The sequence below is a fragment of the Zonotrichia leucophrys genome, chromosome 5 (genome assembly GCF_028769735.1).
Source record: "Zonotrichia leucophrys gambelii isolate GWCS_2022_RI chromosome 5, RI_Zleu_2.0, whole genome shotgun sequence".
NCBI lineage: Eukaryota > Metazoa > Chordata > Aves > Passeriformes > Passerellidae > Zonotrichia > Zonotrichia leucophrys.
Genome location: NC_088175.1, coordinates 26,152,033 through 26,173,528, shown reverse-complemented (window position 1 = coordinate 26,173,528; position 21,496 = coordinate 26,152,033). Strand labels below are relative to the sequence as shown.

The window sequence follows — 21,496 nt, the reverse complement described above, 5'->3', positions numbered from 1 at the left end:
AGAGGGTAACACAGGCCTTCTAAACTTAAATATAAATGTCTGTGTTTGAGGGATCTGAGAGCCAGCTGGCATCACTTGCTTGATGAATTGATTTTACCCAAGGAAAATGGATCCTGTCCATTTCAATGGCAGATACCAGACAAATCTTGACAAATTCAAGAAACTGATTTTTAAGTACAACTGCACTAGTGAGTCTTGAAAAGCAAAATAGACAAGAACCTTCTTTAGTTAGAATCAGAGGTGCAAAAAAGCCTGCATTTCAAGCAAGAGCAGATTTGGAGGCAAAAGACATTTTATCAAGGAGGATAGACAGAACTGCCTGTTTATTCAGCCTCTTCAAAATGGGTATTGGGTGGAAGCAGAGAGCCGTGGAAGAAAGGAAAATGAGGTACATTAGTCAGGAAGGCCAGTTTTAGAATTCAGAATAGAAAAGGGCATTTGACAATACTCAAGCTGAATCACGTCTTGCAAAGGAAATTTAAGGGTTCACTGAAAGTATTTTTCAGCCGTGGAAGCAGAAAGGAACTAAGGAAACAAGGGGAGCATTATCCAGTAAGGGTGAGGTGGAGACAAAAGGCATTGTTGATTTAACGTAGAAAATTAAGACCAAATGAGCTGCCCCGAATTTCAATAGCAGTGGTCATGAACACAGGGACAGAATTTCTCTTAAACTGAAAAAACACACAGCTTTTAGTACTGAATAAAGCACAAAGATTACTTTTTTTGCATATGACAATTCTTTTTATCCTAATACAGAGTTGACTCAATGAGTCTGTGATGTGCTGTCCTTTGCAGATCCTTTCCCCATAGAATTGCCACACCACTGATCAATCCCTTCTGTGGCTATGTACACTGCAGCCCTCTTTCTTGAACTGCAGCACGTATATTTTCATACTGTTTCCTTGTCTGATAAAATTATTGTGAATTCTGAATTTTGACTGTGTACTTTAGCTTAATAGCATAATATTGTTTGCCTATTATTGACAATTAATGCAAGAAAGATTGTGCCAAAGTAAGGAAACTTTTTTCAGTAGCACATTGCTGTGTGAATTAGACTTATGATACTCACAAGGTACTTTCAAATTGATGATTGAAATCTGATTTCAGCACATTAGAGCTTTTTCTTTTAAGCTAGCAGTATGAAGAAAAAATAGTAATAAGGCTTTATTGAAACATTCATGCTTCAAATATGGTATTTGTAGAAGTAACCTGGGAAAAATTCATATCTACTTTCATGGAAATTTAGGCAGCTGTATCAATTCTCTGTGTGTGTACAGGAGAGACAGTAGTATGTCAGTGGCTGACTGGCAAAAGTCACTGATACAATGGAAAGCCAGAGAACCTCAATAGACCAGGGCTTGAGGGCTTAATTTGATACTCTCTGAAAAAGCAGATTATTGCTGCAAGAAAATGAAATGGTCAGGGGAATAGAAATATGTTCCTTGCAATAGTTTATTTGGTATTGAATGTAGCTATACAATCCAGATTTCTCAAATGAGTGCTGCTGGGAAGCAAGCAACCAGGCTTCTATACCAGTCAGCAAAGTGGCAAATGCAGTTTTCAAATGAAAAGAAATATATCTAAAGCTTACTGATGAACATCTCCCACATTGTTCTTTGTAGTCTTGCTTTCATTTTATACAGCAATTTTACAGAAATTTTCTTTGATAGGATTCAAAATCCTCTACCCTTCTTCAGAAATAATGTTCATTCATGTATATAAGCTTTAGTTTCAGCTGCTTTCTATTATCTTCTGCTCCTCCAGCCTTCTGCCCATAACTTCCCTCCATCAAATACCTTGCTTCCTGCTGAAATAGTTTTACATTTCATCTTGCCTAAGATAGTTGTGACCAACTACTACATTTTGATTATGTTTGCTCTCCATTCGATTTATCATGTGACTTTAAAGCATTTTATCTCATTTTAAGAAATATTTTACAGGAAGCAGACTTTTGTTAAGAATATGTATGTATTATTTATGCATGTATATATAAAATAGCACATATGAATATTCATGTTCTTGACACTTGTTGAAAGTATTATCATAGGTATATAAGGTAATCTTACTTTGGTGAAGAAGACTTACTTTGAGATGAAAAGTAATTAAAATAAAATTGGTTTCTTACTTATTACTAAATAGAAATATTACTTATTTTTTGTTATTACTAATGCTTAGTGGTTTTAGCTTTAATTCTTGTTTATAGGGTTTTTTCAAGTTACAGAAAATAATTCTGAAAACATGCAAGTTTTATGCTTTTTCTTGCTTTTCATTCTTTCACCTCAAATATAATTTTGACTTTAAACTGCCAATTTTATATTGTAAATTAAAACTGGAGATCTGTATTTGGAGATGCTTATAATACTAACAGAGTTGCATTTATGCCCATTTAAATATAATAAATAGTTTTGTTAGATACTGTGCTTCTTTTACAGTGTGTTTTTAAGGTGGCTTCAGATTTACTGCTGGGAAAATCTTTAACATTCAAAGTAGATTGTTCTGTGATGGAGCTTTTGATGTCCAATAGGAGCAAAGTACTATGATAAAAAAACTCCAGTTAAATTCCTTAAGGCAAGGAATTTAGGTTACTTCATTACCTCATTTATGGATCAGTAAGCCAAGTTTAAAAAGAAAGGCAATGTCTTTGGAGCAATTCAAATGGCAGAAAATCTTGTAATAGTTGAATTGAACTAATAATGAAGATGAGTGCCAATAGATTAATAGTAGGAAAAGCAAGAAAGCTAAGTAAATGTATTGTTATACATATTTGTCCTGAGTCATCTATAAAACTAACCAAAATTGGGTTGTTTCCAATGCAAATCTGTTTGATTCTCTCTGTAAGACTTCAAACTTGATTTCCCACCTTTACACTTGCTAGTGTAAAGGAGCATTTTATACCCAGTGTGTTCAGATTGTTTACTTCGGATTTTATCCTACAAAATTGATTAGAGTCCAAGCTGATCATACTCCTGTAAGTATGAGTATCTTGTTTGCATATCTAGTCAAACTTCATTTCAAAATATTTGTAGAGGGATCCTGGAAGAACTATGAAAAACTCTCTTTCAGGAGTCATTGCCTTGCAAAGAATCATGGTAATATCAGCCAGCTGTCTGATAGTATCATGGCATAACAGAAAATAACTTGTAGGGACTTGATAACCTGAAATAGCAGTATTGGATTGCATTGGATTTTTTAAAGGAGGTATTTCTGTGCCAAATGTTTTGTATCTTTCTGATATATAGTAAGAAAAGTGGGTTTTTTTCCTTACTTACTTAGTTATCCAGTGAAATAGTCTTTATTCTCTTGGTTCTAATGTTTATTTTCCTGAGTTCTAGATTAAAATATATCTGAAAGAAATGAAATTTTAATCTAATTGCAGAGATAAACTTGAAGAATTTATGTGTACCTCTGTGAATTTTATTGATGATAACACTTAATAAATTAAGATATTATTTTATTTAATGTTTTAACTTGAATGAATTTCAACCTCCGTTGTGTTTAATCTATTTTTTGCTTCCTAACATGTTACCTCTCTATATATGTATATATGACATATATATGAAATGAAATAAGCAATTAACTAATGTCATTAAATAGAATAACATTTGAAAAAGCTACCTCTTTTCCATAATATACCATTAATTATTGCATTCAGTCAAAAACCAGTAAGTCTGCTTAAAGATAAAGTGCAACTTAAAATTTGCCCAAATTGATGTTCTGGATTTTTCCTTACAAAATATATTTTGTTGAAGGACACCCTGCTTACATTTCTTTAAAGATTAGTTATTGTCCAGTTATATGATAGCTTGCGATAAAACCATTTAGAACTGGGAAAGAGAAGTGTTTCCCACTTTGATTAAGAACATAGTTCAAATGTGAAGATTTTTTAACAGACTACGAAATAAACACTTCAAAAAAATATTTGCACTAAGGATGTTTTTTTCCTGTTGCTCTGCAGTCTCAGTTTGAACTCAGGGTATTCCATATTCGTGGAGAACATGCTGTCTCAACTGCTCAGCTTGAGGAAACCATTGCACATCTGAAGAATGAACTTGATAATAAATTAAACAGAAGAAATGAAAAAGCAAAGGATATTGGTGTTTCTACTGAAGATGATAACCCACCAAAGGCATACCGAAATGTATGTATACAGACTGACAGAGAAACTTTTATAAAGCCTAGTGAAGAAGAAAACAGAGCTGTGAAAAATAACCAAATAGTACCCAAAAAGCTTAATATTTCTTCTTTGACACATAGTATATCTGCCCAAAGTGAAAATAAGGACAATTACAATGTACAGTCATCAGAAAGTGTCTTGTCTTGTCAACCAAAACAAATGCTGTCTCCACCACCACCACCACCTCCTCCCCTTCCTGATTCTTCACTGTCTGCTGTAGTTCCTCCACCACCACCTTTGCCAATGGGTCCAGCTTCACTGACATCTCAGTTTGGATCTGGTCCACCGCTGCCACCTCCACTTTCTGAAGGCTGTAGGAATTTTCAAGCACCACCACCACCACCACCCCCACCGCTTCCAGGGCTGGGACCTCCTGTTCCTCCTCCACTGCCTGGATCTGGGTTACCTCCACCCCCTCCACCTCCTGGGCCTGGGTTGTTTTTTAATAGCACTTTATCTTCAAACCAAGGTCCTCGAAAACCTGCCATTGAACCTGGCCGTCCCATGAAGCCTTTGTACTGGACACGAATACAATTGCAAGATAACAGGTAAAATATACTTACTTGGACTTGAGCTGCTGCTTACAGGTCAGTGTAGAGACATAGAATTTACATAATTCTAGAAAAAAACCTGAATCGGTTCTAGAAGTCTGAAAAAAGAAGTTGTTCTAAAATGTCATATTTAAATTAAAATTGTATGTATTATAAATGAAAACTTTTTGCATCATAACAAAAGCATGTTTTATTTGGGCTTCTTCTCGTAATAATTCAAGCACTGTATGGATAACTATAGTGACAGAGTGCTTCCCAGATTTAGCACTAAAGTGTAAAAGGGTAGCCAAGATATTAGAAAGATTTTTTTTATTTTCTTAAAATTAAGTCTGTGTTTGCATTAGAATTGAAATGTTAAAGTTTGGTCAGGGGAGAATTTAGTTTCATTTTTGTTTTCCAGTCACTTTGTGATCCATTCTCCAGAGAACTATATTGTGTCCTTCTCTGTGATTCCAGTTCTAGAAACTGGAAACAGTTAAACTGGAACCTAACCTCTGTGCATAATTCTGTCAGAGCAGGAAGAATAAAGCATATGTGTAAATATATGCAGCTCAGCAATCTGCAGCGTGAAGTGTCCATTATGGACGAGTCTCAGTACTGATAGAGATCTCTACAGCTTTTAAAAAAATAGATATAAAATTTTGAAAAGAATATCCCCCTTACTGTGATGTAGGGCAGGGATAGAATCCCAGATGTGTTTGAGGGAGGGATGCCATCCAGAGGGACCCTGATATGCTTGAGTAGTGGGTCTGCAAACAAGTCCAAGTGCAAGATCTTGTACTGAGTTGGGGCAACTCCCAGTATCAGTAAAATTTGTGATTAGAGGAGGTAGATTTGGGTAGAGTATAAGGAAGAAATTCTTTACTGTGGGAGTGGTGAGGCGCTGAAAGATTTCCAAGAGGAGCTGCAGATTCCTCTTTCCTGAAAGTGTTCAAGCCCAGATTGGATGGGGCCCTGCAGAGGCTGGTCTGGTGGAGGTTGTCCCTGCCCATGGAAAGGGGTTGGAATGAGATCATCTTCAAGGTTCTCTCAACCCAGGTAATTCTGTAGTTCTATAACAGTATTCCAGTAGAATACCTGAAATCCAAAGTTACTACAAAATACACTGTTTTGTCAATTAGTTTGGAAGGGGTCATTTGGTGAACAGGCATAAATAAACAATTTTTGGCCAGGTTTTTTTGAAATTATCCTACAGTCTTTGTTTATGCTACCTGTTTATTTAGCTGACAGGAGAAAAGCAGTTCTCCCAGTCACACTTCCTGAACCAGCATTAGTACCTTACTGCCACAGTTACTCTGCTGCTCTTTTTGGATTTGACTGATACTGACTTTCCTTCCTGCGTTTATTACTGTAATACAGAGCTCATTAGGAAGCATGGATCAAAAAGGATTTTTGGGGGATGCTTAAGTGCCACAGACTATTTTATTTTAATGAAGAGTTGTTCCTTAATTCAGGTCCCGTATTAATGCAAATAATGAAATTAAGTTATTATTGGGATCTTAAAGTTCAAACCATTATTATCTGTGTTCAAAATTATGTTAGCCTAGCAGCAGTTACCAAGATGCTAAATTTAAATATTTTAATAAGCTAAATTATATTACTATAGCCATAATGCATCATAATATGTGCTATACAGTATATACACACAGTATATTACTTATTATTATATTATTGTTGTTATATTATATTATTAATATAATATACTGTTAATTTTTAGAAATTATTATCGTTTATTTATTCTATAACAATTTATTCTGTAACTGATTTTTATAAATTATGTATTTATTTAAATAATGTAGTATAATATTTTATTTTCAGGTTTCTTTATTATATTTAAATATGTTTGAAGTAAATATCTTCATAGCAGTTAAGTGAATTTAAATATGAGTTTTATTTTACTTTACAGCTCTGAATTTATGTTGATGAGAAAGTACCATTATTCTGGTGTAATAAAACATTGTAAGATGTCAATATTTTATATAAAATATTTGACAAGAACAGGGAAATTACTGAAATATAAGTTGTATAGTCTTAGTTTTTCAGAATTAAAAATAATTGGAATTTTTCAGAATTGAAATATTTTGGAGCAGGAGTCTTGAACATTTAGTTTTAACTTTCCCAGTATTTCTTTGGCATAATTGTTTCATAGTGAATAGTTAGTCCATAAATAAACTTTATTGAAATTCTTCCCATTGAATCAATTACATAAAAGTTTTCTTTCTGAGACAGTGCTGGTTCACCAAGTTTTTGCAAGGTAATTCGTAGCATTCTGATGAACTGCTGGTTACCAGATGTAATGGTCCAGCATTTTCATGGTCTGTTTTAGAACTGCAAATTTCTTCAAGGATTTGCTGCTCAGATCAGAACCTGTCCCGGACTTCTGGTTGCAGAGCCAGAAAGAATCCTTCATTCTTCAGTATTGCAAACACAAAAACAAATATCAGGAAGTGTGAAGCTGTGGAGCTCTAAGCATGTCCTGTGACATAGAATATGCTGCATCAGCAGATGTTAATAAAAAACATGAAAAGTTCCTTAAACATTCATGATAGTAGACAGTTGAGTATTAAGTAGAAAAAAAATCCTAAATTTGAGAAAAAAAATTGACTCCTTTTAATTGGTAGGTATTCAATTTTGTTGCATATTACATCTATGTTTAGTGACATCAGCCATTTGTATTTTGTAGTGATTTTCTTCACTTTTTTTTAATTGCAAATAATTTCACTGCCTTTTAGTGACATCTGCTGGAAGATGTGGTCCCACCTTCTACTGATGAACAGACAAGAACACTCAGAAGTTTTGTCCCACATATTTTCCTGAAATTGAAAATTTTGAAACAAGGCCCTTTCAGAATTGATGTGCAATGTTTGTAGCACTACCTATTATTTTCCCCTAATCCAGATAAAACTGGAGGATTGTGTAAACAAGCTCCCAGCTGATCCAAAACTAAATCTGGTCTTGGAAGGCAAAAAGAGAAAGAAAGATAATCCACATTTAAAATTTGCAGTTGGTTGAATGGAGAAGAATACTGGCTAGTCTCCCAAATATAAGCCACATAATTACTCTAGTTTCTCAGAACTACAACAAGGATAAATATGAGTATACAACATCTGTGGATAACATGAAGTAAATCAGGTCCTATACAAATTTCCCCAAACACACTTAAAATATGCTTGAATAAAGTTTGTTCACTATTTGTTGATATTGTTTATTTTTATAGGTCTAGATAGATTACTGGGAAATTCTCAAAAAAGCTGACATTGGAGTATTTCTAATCCTAGTTGAAGTGGCAGAAATCTCTTGACATGTATTTGCACAAGCTGCCGTTGTTGCACCAAGAACGGTGCAATGCGAATGATGCATAGGCTAGCAGGCATGGACTAAGGAGCTCAAACTAATAACTAAAACTCATAGGGAAACTTTTAACTCCTTACAAGAGCAAGGTATAGGAAAGGAATGCTCTGTGTGTTGCTTTGAGTTTAAATCTATCATGGATTTTCATCTATTATGGTCAGATCTATTATAGTTTCTCATAAGGTTTTGAAATTTTATTATTACCTTTCCCTTTATAGGAAAACTGCTATGCCAACATTATGGGAATCACTGGAAGAACCTGATATACTTGACACTACTGAGTTTGAATATTTATTCTCCAAAGACACCACTCAGGAAAAAAGAAAACCATTATCAGAGACTTACGAAAAAAAAACCAAGGCCAAAAAGGTATTTATTGTTTCTTTGGGTTTTTTGTTTGTTTGTTTGTTTGTTTGTTTTTATGTGTGGTACTGTTTAGTCTTTCATTTTGAGTAAACTCCTTTTTAATTTTTGGATTTTTTGTGAATGAGCAAGAAAGAAAACTATGGATTGCTGATTCAATCTCAAATTTTTGCTTGAGAATGCAGGACTAATATTTACCTTGGAAAATCTTTTACCTTTGCTAATGAAAGTTCCCCATCCTAATGAGGTAGAAAAAAATACTGTACAGGAGAACAGAATTAAAGTTCTAATTAATATCTGAAAGTGACAGTATTTTGGCCATTATTTGCCCTTGAACTGATGTATATTTAATGCCTGTCTTCAGTTACTCCAGCAAACCTCTCTTCCACTGAGATTAATTTTGTTAGAAAAATGAAATTTAAAGCCAAATGTTAAATAAGGAATGCCAAATTTTTTCCAATATAGCTAAGGAGTTGTGTCAGGAAGGGGCAGGACAATCACGTCCTTGATGGCCAAAGCTACGTGCAGTAGCTGTGTCATTGCCATAGCATTTAGACATGAGCCATTACAGAGGCAGCTGGCACTTGCCAATTGGGACGTGCAGATGGGAAAAACAAATGCCATTAGTAGTATTTACTGCCAGAAAAATTCTAGACTGAATAATAATCAATACTGTTTTCCTAAACCAGTGTGATTATACATCAGAAACTACTGAAACATTTATTGTGTTTTAAATTTCTTTGAGTTGGCCTGCTTGGAACCACAAGAGGGCACTTTGCATGTGAGCTGTGCTTGCTACCTTCAATTTTATAATACATAGAGCATGAAATATGTATACATGTTGGGGCTTTCAGATCTTTCAGAACATCTTTCATCATAATATCCCTGTATTGTGTCTTAATGCAACAGCTAATGAGAAGTATCAGTAAGGCTGTAGAATTTATAGAACTCAAATTCATGCGATGCAAAAAGTAAATAATTTAAAATGGGGCCTGGATGGGGACATACTGGCATTTGTAAATGCACACCAAAGAAATAATAGTTACAGTCCTTCAAATATTAGACTGATGTTGGGCATGAACATCTCCGTAAAAAATATTTTTATATATTTTACTTGGCAAATGCTTGAAATGAATGTGATATGTAGCAGCAGCTGTATCCATAAATTCAATTAGTTCGCATATCTTATGCCTTCTTTCTAATATTTATTTTTACATTTCATTAATTTACCTTTTTTCAGAAATAATTATGTAATAGGAAATACAGGTTTCTAAAGAACTTTGAAGTATTTAATCACTGTAACTTTTATGGGGAATTATTATGCATAAGTAGTTGCCTTTGTATTTCAAAATCTCAGTCATTAAGGGAGTATATCTACTTCTCCAAGGGAGTGACAGCAAACCAGGTACAGAATTAGGCCTGTATACTGAAAGATGAAATTATGCTTTTCTCTTTCCTTGCTGCTTTGCAAACTAACTTACTTGTTTGAGCAGCATGATTTTTTAGTGATCGCTCTTGGCTTAGCCAAAATTGAATTGGGTAGTACTTCCAGAACATATTGTTATAATAATATGCATTATTTCTCGTGAGCAACCAGTGTATTCTCATACCAAGACATCCTTTTTATTTCTATCAACGTTTTAATTATTCTGCTTTGGTATTAGAGGCAATAAGATCTTTTAAGACAATGGGTATTTTACTGAAATTAAAGAAATTAAAAAGGTTCCTTTAAAGTACTGTGGAAAATACAAAAGTAAACCCCCTTAGAAATAAATTCAAAATTATATCTATTACCATGTCTTTAGTTTTGAAAACCAGTGGGAATGTGATGATGGTGTTACGAACCATGGGAACTGTAGGATTTTCTGTGAGAATTTACCAAAGTCATGGTCAGTAGTGTGAAATTCTGTCATTGGGTCAAATCAAAAATTAAAAATTAATCCACCTTTAGAATTCAAAGAAAATGTTCATTGAGTACAGAAGCATTTTCTTTTCGTGTATCCTGTCTTTTCACCTTTCTCAGTTAAATGGCTTGTCGTAGCAGCTGAATGTTATTAGAGACAGTTGGCCCTCTTAGATGGTCCTGTGTTTTTCTTGGTCTCTCTGAAAGCCCAGATATGTGCAGGCTGGCTCCAGTGGGTCAGTCTTGGTGGGCTGCAAATGTTACAGTAGCAGAGAGGCATTTTATTTACTTACAGGAGGATTTATTAGTAGATAATAACAGAGAACTCCTGTAGGTCAATATAAAATTGTCAGCTTGACTGGTTTCATTTCTGATTTCTTATGCTTCTTTTGGCTCTCAACGTTTCTTGCCTTTTTCCTAACAATTATATCTACTAGGGTTTTAGCAGGAATTTTTTCTTTGCTTCAGTACATAAATTTCTGCTTGTCTGATCTTAAAAATGGTACCCTTGTCACATTATAGGAAATTGTATAGTCTGGTTAAAGATGATTTCTACAGACATTAAGAAACACAAATCTTATATGAGGCTTATCATATAGATTTAACTGATGCCATGTCATTATGTACTTACTTACAAATTCCTTTTTCATGTTCACTAAAAAGGCCTTCAGAGCAAGTTATAGGTACAGCAGTGAAGCTGTAGTTTGTGTTTGAAATATAGTTAAGCTGTTTTATTTACTGATACCTGGTAGGACTGACCCACTCCCTACACTAACCCTCTTCTCTGCACAAACTATGCCTTATTTCATAGCATCTTACACAAACTAAGTTCAGCTTCTTTGGTTTTGAGGGAAATGACAGACCAATAGATGGTGCAGGTCGCTTATTAAAACATTATTATTCAATACTTTGCTTCTTGAATGAGAATTACATCAGTGCCTCACAGTCAAGTTCCTTTTTCAATTGGAATTAAGATTTTATCTTTTGAATTAGAGGGTAATTGTTTCTCATTTAACTCTTTTGCAATTCCAAATAAAACAATATTACTCAGTTTATTCTCAGAATTATTAGTTTTGTGAAACCAATTGGAATAATCTGTATGCTTAGGCTGTCAAATGAATGCTTCTGTGGAAAGCCTATAAAAATTTCAGTTCTGTTCTTACCCATTTTCCAGGTAGTAGACACTGTATGGCAATACAGATTAAAAAATTCACTGTATGCTCTGCTTTCTTTTACTTGCAGCTGATAGACACCTGCCATTTTCAGCCAGAAATGTCTAAATGTCCTATATAAGCTGCACCAGGGAGATTTAGGTTGGACATGGAGGAATTTCTTCACAGAAAGGGTGATTAGTCTTAGGAATGGACTCTTCAGGGAGGTGGCAGTCACCATCCCTTGAGGTGTTTAAGGAAACACTGACTGTGGCACTCAGTGCTGTGGTCTGGTTGACGTGGTGGCGTTCAGTCATAGGTTGGACTTGATGTCAGAAATCTTTTTCAACCTGATTGATTCTGTGATTAAGATAAATGGAATGGCTGGTCTATTTTCCAGTACCATTTGGCAAGTTATGCTCAGAAGGGAAACTTCTGAGTATATATATGAATATATACATATGTACTTATAGTCATATATATTATATAATTACAGTAAAATAAAATGTTTTGTAATACAAATATTTATAATATATCAATAATATTTCAATATATCATCAATAATATTTCTATTCATGCGTATATATACTCACTGTCAAAATAGGAGAATACACTGGGGACTCTGTGGACTTCTCTGCTGGTTGTAGTTACTTTGTATTTTCACTTAATTCTTGGATAGCAGAATGCCAGCTCTGCAGCCACCACCTATTTGTGAGAGGCTTCAAATGTACTGAAATAGATCCTTCACAAGGTTTTCATGTGTCTGAGATCTCATCTGACAGACAAAAATAAGCACAAAGCTAATGCAATTAACCACAAGGTTAATATGATTAAGAATATTCAGCTACCTAAAAAATAAGATGGGGTACAGCTGACTAACTGACTAGTAATAGTTCAGCGGAAAGAGTCTTGGCATTATAGTGGCTCACAAGAGGAATATGAATTGTCAAATCATGGTAATACTAAAAATGAAAAGCAGAACTCTGATAGATCAAGAAGTACTGCTTGCAAGACGCTACTCAGCCATGTCTCAGTTAAGATCTGTATCTACATTTAGACACTACAACCCTTCATTAAAAATTTGCTAACTGTAAAGAGTCAAGAAGAGGGAGAATAATGAAAAGTGAAGTAGTCTCTAAGGGAAGAATCAAATTATTATGATTGTTTAGTCTAGAAAGGAGAAGGTTGATTGGGACACACAGTATAAGTGTAATCAAGTGCATGCAGCTGCTACAAAGAAAAATTAGGAAAAGCTTTCTAAGAGCAAGGATACCGAAGGAATGCAGAAAAATTTTGGCTAGGGAAATTGTGTTTCTGTATTTGCAGATCTTTAGGAAAGTTTGCTTAGAGTGGTACACATATAATTGGTAACTATCTTGAAGTGCAGAAATGTTGTCTTGTTGTGCAGAATGACATTTCGAGTGCCTTTTCAACATCTTGATTCTGTTAATCAATTAAAAGACATAAAGTTCACCTTCTGCCCATTGTCATATGGGTTGAAACAGCTGGCTGTACTTTTTTCAAAAATACTTTCATGATTCCCAAATTTGTTGCATTCATGCCAGATAGAAATGGCTTATTGGGTTACACTGATTTCTAGAGGCTTCTGATAAGTGTGTGGGGGAAGAAAGGAATGGAAATTAGGAATCTTAGCAGCAATGGTAATGCAACTTAAAGGACTGCATAAAAGGTGATTTTACTTATTTTTAGAAATATAATAATTTATTTTGGAAAAATATAGTTCATTCACTTGATGGTGATACAATGTAAATCCCATATAGGCTAAGCAAAGGTCGGGTGTATCTTTCTAGTACACTAATATATATACATAAGACTGGAATTTTTTTATTGTAATGTTTATCTGGGCTTAGAAGCTCTGCAAACTGTGTGGCTGCTCATGCTTCTTTGATCTTGAAGCCCTTTGTAAAATGTAGCACCTTTGGAAGAACTTTAAGGTTTTTTTCCAATTGTACACCCTCTGAAATAATGCAGGAAACTCTTGTTCTTGCATTTATTTTCTCTGCATGTATGCAGTCTTTCATTTAATGTTCTATGTATTATGTAGATAATGATAGTATTCTGAGGCTTTGATATTATGTCTTGACAATAGAATTTGGTTTATTCTGGTTGGGAGAATTTACTGGCTAGATAAATATATTAGTTATGTCCCAGTATTAGAACAAAATACTGTGCAAGATATATAAACATTAAAAATATAATTATTCTCTCATAAAATGTTTTTTTAATTGAGACTAGATGCATTATAATCTTATATGAAGTAATGTAATGCAGTAAATATTTGGAGTTGATGTCCGTGAAATGGAGAAGAGATGATTGCTGACGTTCCCAGAGACTCTGGGTGGATAAATAATATACAGAAGGAGTGGGATTTATTTCATAGTTATTTTATATTTCTGAAGTGGTTGAATCTGCAGCAGGAAAAGTTCAAATTATTGGAGGAAAACAAAAGTCCCTTAGCTCCTGAATATAAATCAAATAAATCGAAGACATATTCATTATATATTAACCTAATATTCTGAAATCTTGAAAAAGAGATATTTAAAAAAGATGTATTTGCTGTGATTTTTGCCATGTGTATTTTGTAGCTCTATTGCTAGATTTAGCACATATTTTGACGTTGTGTTAGTTTTTCCAATATATTTGAGCACTTGTTAGTAATTTATCCTCAAAAACTCAAGTATTTTCTATACTTTTTCAAGAAACAGGATAGTTGGATATTTGTGATGCTACTCTGTCTTCATCTTGCAAAAAAAAAAAGAAGAGCAAATGTCAAGTAATTTGTGTCAGGTGTATGCTCCAAATGAAAGTCCATCAATCATTTTTGGCCCTTTAGTGCAATGATTATAATTTCAAAGACGCAGGAGGACATTAAAGATAATGGCTTTTCTGTTGTCTATTATCTCTAACAGACTTCACATAATTATTAACATGTGTTCTCATTTACGAAGAGTGTCAATATTTTGAGTGAATTGCATTTTTTTAACTGAAAGGGATATGCCTGTCAGCAAGATTTTTGTCCATCTAACTAAATGAGGAATTACAATTAATAAATTTTGTGTTTCCGCAAGAAGGGCAGATATTGCAGAAAATGTTGGAAGCTTTGCAGGGGTGAAACACAATGACTGTCTTCAGCTGTCTGCATAAGATAATAAACAGTGTTCAAACTTAAGCAGAAGTACTAAAATGCTAGCGCATGCTCGTCCGAGGCACTCTCACTTTATTTTTATATTTTATGCTGTTCTGAGAAAAATAATGGCATTCCTTGTTTATCACAAAGCCCTGAAGTCATGTCAAATATAGAAATTATCCACAGGGTGAACATCTACTTTGCGGTTTGTCTAATTTTTGCAGTTCTGATAGGAGTAAAGACATTGAGAAATGTTTCTTACTAGCTCATTCACACCTCCTATTTGAACGTGATATATTGCCATTTGTGTGTACTTTAGAAAAAGGCTAAAAGTAGTGGTGTTTTCAAGCTAATAAAATTGTAAATAGACTTTAAAAAATATAAAGCTATGGTTCACCCACATTAAGGAAAACGTAGTTAAATTTGGCTCTCCCTTGTGTAGGACTATGAGAGATAATGTCTAGTCTTAAGCTTCTGAAATTTCACTGGTAACTCCTGGATTGTTTATGCAGAATGGTTTGAGGGACATACTTTGGCTTCTTGTGCAGAATATTCTTCCTGTGTTTGCACAGGGTTTCAGCAATCCAAACATGGGTCCAGGCTGTTGATTTGCTGTAAAAGTTGGTGAGTGGGAATGGAGGGAAATGCTGTAATATGCAGGACAGCTTTTTAGCTTATGGCTTTTCTCAATAAATTTAAATGTTATGGAAGGAATCCATGCACCACCAGGAGGAAGGATTTAACTTTTAATCACTAAAGTAAACTGAATCTATTCAGATTTCAGCACCAGTAAGTGTCCTGGACAGAATATAGGCATTGCAGTTCGACAGAACAGTAAAGTCTGCTGTGCAATATTTAATGAAATAAATTTCTGTCTACATTAGAGGAACACCTTCTAATGGGAATGACAGAATAATTTATTAGTGTATTCAAGCTTTGGTATATCTTCACTTTTTAGTTAGATTACAAAGATTTGAAAGATGTAGATGCGACAATTGTGTACAGCAAATCAGCTAACTTAACATTAAAAAATAGGGGAAAACCAGCAAAAATCAAAAAATGCTATGGATCAGTGAAGTAAAGGAATTATCACCAGCCATCACAATTTTTTCACTAAGCCAGAAGATGCTACATCCATTACAGCAATGCATTTGTAGTCTGGAGGAGCAACAGGCAGCTGGCAAACCCCACCAACTGGCACAGCAGCATCAGCTGGCTTGTAGCTGCTTACCTGTCACTGCCAGCTACAAGCAAGTCCCAATATGCTGAGAGGTGATCAGTGATTTGTGTTTTAAAAGCATAGACTAAATAGTTCAACACAGTCTTTACAAACTTTCCTTTTATTTGCCTTATGTTTTTACTGAACTGAAAAAGTGTTGATTTTTTGTGTCTCCTTTCTATTTGGAATTCACACACATATGTAATTCCCCCTTAGTGACAGAATAACCATCATTTGGGACAAAGTTAGTGTCTTTGAAAATTAATTCTCTGTTTTACTACTGATTATATATTTTAACTGCAAAATCTTTCAAGTTCCACATTGATTCTAAAAATCTATGACAAAATTTCAGTATAATACTTAGCATTATAACTATGGGTTTGAAGTAGGTTTATGCTTAATGTAAACTATTCTGTCGTCATGGTCCTCCATTTTTGCTCTCTAATGAATTAATTATTAGCTTTCAGTTACTTGGTTGAAGCTACTTTAGGTAGTCTGCATCTAGCTTGATGCCTGGTAATTGTGACCATGTGTACATTTGTCTAAAATGCAAGTGAATATACAGTCAGTTGCTGTTTCAAACCATTAATCTCTGGTTTAACTTTTAAAATTATATAGGGCTTTCTTTAAGGATTTTCTCACAAATTGTTTAGGGGTGAGGTCTTGCTTAGTGATATGAGCTAGTTTGATCATGTCTGGAGGATATAGTAGCACTTACAAATACTTCAGTGGAATGATTTCAAATGTCATATTGTCTACAAAAGCTGTAGTCTGGAAAGGTTTTGCCTCAAACTAGGCATGTCTAATGGGGTTTATGACAACCTATGAATTTGCCCTGAACAAGGTCAGCTTGGAGGTCAGTGAATGCTGTACAAATTGCATACTGCTCAAACCTGTAATTATCCCTGTAAGAAGTTAATGTGCTGTGGAGTTCAGCAAATTCATGTAAAGCTTCAGAGATGACCGTGATAAACCAGGCAGTTACATTTGCTCCGAAGAATCAGTCAGCAGGATGTGATGCTTCCACAGCGTTCATTTAAGGTAACTTGGAGCAAAATCATCTTGTCTGCTTGTGTACTCACAAGATAAAGAGCCTGAATTATTTTGTCTTTTGAACAAAACACTTTCCACAGTATTAATTTCTTAATGTCCATCATATGTGCTGTACATATAGGCAGAAAAAAATCTCAGGATAGATTTTTTAAAATTTTGGCAGAAAATATGCAGTATCTACTTTAGCATAAGTTTATTATTGAGTACGTACAAGAGGGACCTAAAATCTCTGTCAGATCTTTGTTAAAGAGAGCATTTGTTCCAACTTGTGCATGTATTACCCAGTTTCAGTACTCCAAATAATTGTAGGAATTCATAAAAATCAGAAGGTTTACTATCTAAATAAGTATTTTCATAGGCAAGTATTTGTAAATCACATAAAACACAGGAAACATTTTTATGAGTTAATATAAATTTTGTCAGTTAACTGTCTTTGAGTTATATAAAAGCATTCTAGCAATCAAGAATAATAATTTTTTTAAGTTCTTACTATGATTAAATATCCAAATATAAGCGCCACCTTTAATTTAAATAATAAAATTAAATTTGGAGAAATATAGATTAATATTCAAATACGAAAAATATAAATTTTGGGAAAAACATAGCTATTATGTTTTAAACTAAAGCTATTAGTTTTAGTTTTTCATAGGAGTTAGTATTTTTGATAGTTCTTGTACATCAACACTATGAAGTAAGCCATCTGCTTCGATCAGAACATTTTGTATTTTTGAAGAATTTGTGTCTGTATTGCATTTTGTGATGTGCTCCTGTCATATCTTTCTTATGAAATAAATCAAAATCACAAATACCAATATCCCAGACATTGTGAGAAATAAGTTTTTACATTTGTAACATCTGAGCAACACTGATCCCTTTCTTTATAAGTAATTTCAACCAGCCAAAATAACATAAAGGTTTCTCTTCCTCCTTTCTTCATCTCCCCCTAAACTCTCATCAGAAAGTATTACAGTCTGAATGTCAGTATATTATACTCTCAAATATCTGTACCCAAATGTGAAAAAAATCCTGAAATCCCTGAGGAGTGTCAACAGTGTGGAATAAGCACATTCAGACATGAGCAAAAGAAATACTTTGAGTAGTGCCCAGTGTTCCAGAAGTAGTGCTGAGAGGACATAAAAAGACAATTCTTCAATTCTTCTTGGTCAGGAATTGATTCTTTGCTGAAAAAAATAGACATAAGCCTGTTCACACTGAAATGTAAACTACCAGACAAACTCAGGAACTTGTGGTGTACTCAGTGTCTTTAATAGTTCATATTTGTCATTTAAAGAAAAAGGTGGGGGGAAAGCATATTCCAGAATAAATATTTGATGTGCCTTTTTCTTTTCCTATGTAACAGCATCCTACAAGTAAGAGGTGATGTTCTTTGGTAGAACTGGTGAGAATTCAGTCTTAAAATTCATTTCTTAAAATTCATTGTCAATTCGCAAATTAGCTTCTGTTATAAAAGTGGCTGAATCCTTTGTAGAGTGTTCCCTTGATCTCAGATCATTTTGCATCACCTTTCTAGATTATCAAATTGCTGGATGGAAAGCGATCTCAAACTGTAGGAATTTTAATATCGAGTTTGCACTTGGAGATGAAGGATATTCAACAAGGTAAGTGTTTTTCTCACACTTAATGTATTATGCATGGATATTTTATCATAACCCTCAGATATTTGATCATAGCCCTCAGTATGTGTATTGAATAGTCTCCTAAACTACCAGAATAATCATTCTTCCAATATATTCCAGTTTATGTAAAAGTTTCACCTAAAAACTAGAATCAAATTTAGGTACAACTCTTTCTGTACCTTTAGAGTTGGCATAACACTTTCAGTACAGTGTTTTCATATTCCTCCCCTGCAGTTCCCTGCTTTTTCAAAAGCAAGTCATCCACCAACAGGAATTAAATGGAGGGCTTATGCATAAATCTCTCAGGCTTCAAGCATGCAGTAGTATTTTTTAATATTTACATTTTACTTCATTAACAGTATAAGAAGTACATCCCGAACTGATGTTACCATGTAAGAATCAGAAAGAGAATTACTGGATGGCATTTTTCAAAGCATAGGGCGAGTCAGTTGTAAATTCCATTACTGGTAGAAATTATTTGAGTTTGCCAATACAACTGTAGAGAAATACAGATTTTTCAGAACACTGGGGTGATTGAGAGTCTGCTTATGTTCTGGATTTAAAAAGATATTGTTTAAGGATATTGTTTATTTCTTTTTCACATTAAGAAAAGGAAAATATTCACCATTTAAAACAACTGCTGGAACAACTCAAGTTGATGTCTCCTTTTTTGCTATTGTTTTCCCTCCATCACATGCAAATACTGGGTAGGGTGTTGAGATGCTGCTGGCATTGATTATTATTAATTTCAAAAGAGCCTTTGAGCATCTAGCACTTTAAAAGCACAAGGGCTTACAGATGTCTCTTGGGATGCAGAGGAATAAGGAAAAGAAGGAATAACTTTGTGTCTGCCAGTATTGTGTGAAAGGTATCAGAATGAGATGAAAAAAACCCACTATTACTAAAGATCTAAATAATTTGCTGGCAGAAGTGTCAGCAGCACAGGGATAGGATAGAAGCTTTATTACAAAAACTGGGTAATATTCTTAAGAATCTTCAGAGATTGGTTTTCTTTTTATTTTCCATGCCATGATATTCTACTGAAATAGAGCATCTCTATCTCTCTCAGTTGTTCGCTGTACTTGTGTAGCTTTTGAAATATTCTGGCCAATTTATACCAATTCTGAGAAACCATAATGACCCAAATATCCAGGTATATATCCAATAGCATTTTTAACTTGAGGCAGCAGTGCACTTTTGAATCACATGTATCAGTTGTCCCCTTGGCTGTGTTTGCATTGCAGAGCAGTCTCAGAGTGCACAAACATGCTTCAGAATCAAATTAAATGAGAAGATTTGCTTTAGGGGCATGCCATCAGTCTCCATGTATAGCAGCCTCTAAATTCCCCAGGATAAGATCAGAGATAGTTAGAGCTCCCTGAAACATCTATAGTGTGAACTGTTGCTGTCTACACATCCATTTTAAGACTACACTACTTGCAGTTGTAGATGCAGCTGTGGTAGTACTAGAAGTTTAATGAAAACTAGAGTGTTGGTAGAAGAAAGACACCAAAACCAATGCTGTCACTGAAGAAAAGTTTAGAACTCATCACCCTTTCTTGTCTGAGGTAGCAAATGACTGGCCTGTCACCATGTGTATTGCTCAAGACAGCAATAGGATATGCTGCCTCTTGCCTATGGAAACAGCTAGGAGCTACCATCAGGATTTGGGAATACTGTTAGTGGAACTTCTAAAAAATATACTAACAAGGCAGTCTGACTGATTCTAAGCAAAGTCTATGTTCAGAGACTATCTAGGATGAAAAACCGGTTCACAAAACTCAGGGAAAACATTGTTCTGTAGAGGGGACCTTTAGAAATGTACATTACTCTGAAAACAACATTAGAATTATGCTTGTTTCTCTTTTAATGTCTGTTTATTTCATAGTATTTTGTGTAATTTAAATCTGTGGGCAGTCCTGCCTCCCAGCAGACAAATTATTTAAAGACTGCTGTTGTCAATGCACTGGATGGAAAAAATTCATAGTAGGCTAAATGGTGCATGACAACACCTAACCAAAAAAAGCATGTGATCATTGGGTCATGAACGTCACCTTTTTTTTTTTTTTTTTTATTTAAAGAGGAGTTGCAAAGAGGTACCTCTAAAAGCTAGCAGATTAAGCACTCATCCCTTTTTTCATGCCAATTTCCATGGCATAATTCAGTACATGAAAAACGGTGTTCGACCACTTACAACAGAGAATGTAGAAGTCTGAAGCAAAAGAAAGTCAGAAATGAAAAAAAAATCTAATTTTTATTTCAAACTTTTATGACCATGTTTGTTGTAAAGTCATGTACAAATGAATGTATGGTCTATGTGTGATGTACTGCTTAGTCTACCTTAGGTAGCAGTTATAGAATGCAGGTAGAGAAATTCTCAGATGAACTGCTCTGTGCATACAGATGCATGCAAAATTGTAGAGAAGACAAAAGAGTAACCACAAGAAAAATTGCATCTTCCTTTAAAATAGTGTGAGATTTCTGCATCCACAGGATTATCCTCTCAATTCAAAGTACATAGCTTCACAGCATATTCTGTAGATAACTCAGCAGAGCAAAACAAGCAAGTGATCATATCTGGCATCCAGATGTTTGAGTTTGCATTTGATAATGCGCCAGCCACCACACTTCAGGAGGGGGATCTCCCACACATATTTGTTTAAGAGAATGAAGTCCATCCTTTGTAGATAAATTTATATCCATACTGCTTCTGAGTACGGTCTAAGGACAAGACAGCGTAAAACTAATTAATTATTTTGGGTACTGTTGGTGTTAAATGATGCACAGGGAAAGTTAACATTGTCATGCTGCACCTGTCCTAAGGCTCCGCTTTTTTACAGTGGGAGAGAACAAATCCAGGTATTTCAATGTTCTGAGCACTGGTGAATCTGATGCTGGTGAGGACAATAAAGTTTTTTGTTAGACCACTATTAATATTACTCATTT

At 34.5% G+C, this 21,496-nt stretch overlaps 1 protein-coding gene across 2 annotated transcripts in view; it reads left to right on the top strand.

The window, feature by feature from the left end:
• FMN1 (formin 1) overlaps window positions 1–21,496 on the top strand; it is a 128,463-nt gene that overhangs the window by 35,116 nt on the left and 71,851 nt on the right. For both annotated transcript variants that reach the window (XM_064713532.1, XM_064713531.1), the window contains 3 exons: window positions 3,956–4,722; window positions 8,295–8,445; window positions 18,445–18,532. In XM_064713532.1, the coding sequence (XP_064569602.1) occupies window positions 3,956–4,722; window positions 8,295–8,445; window positions 18,445–18,532 (1,006 nt within the window). The remainder of the gene's footprint in view (window positions 1–3,955; window positions 4,723–8,294; window positions 8,446–18,444; window positions 18,533–21,496) is intronic.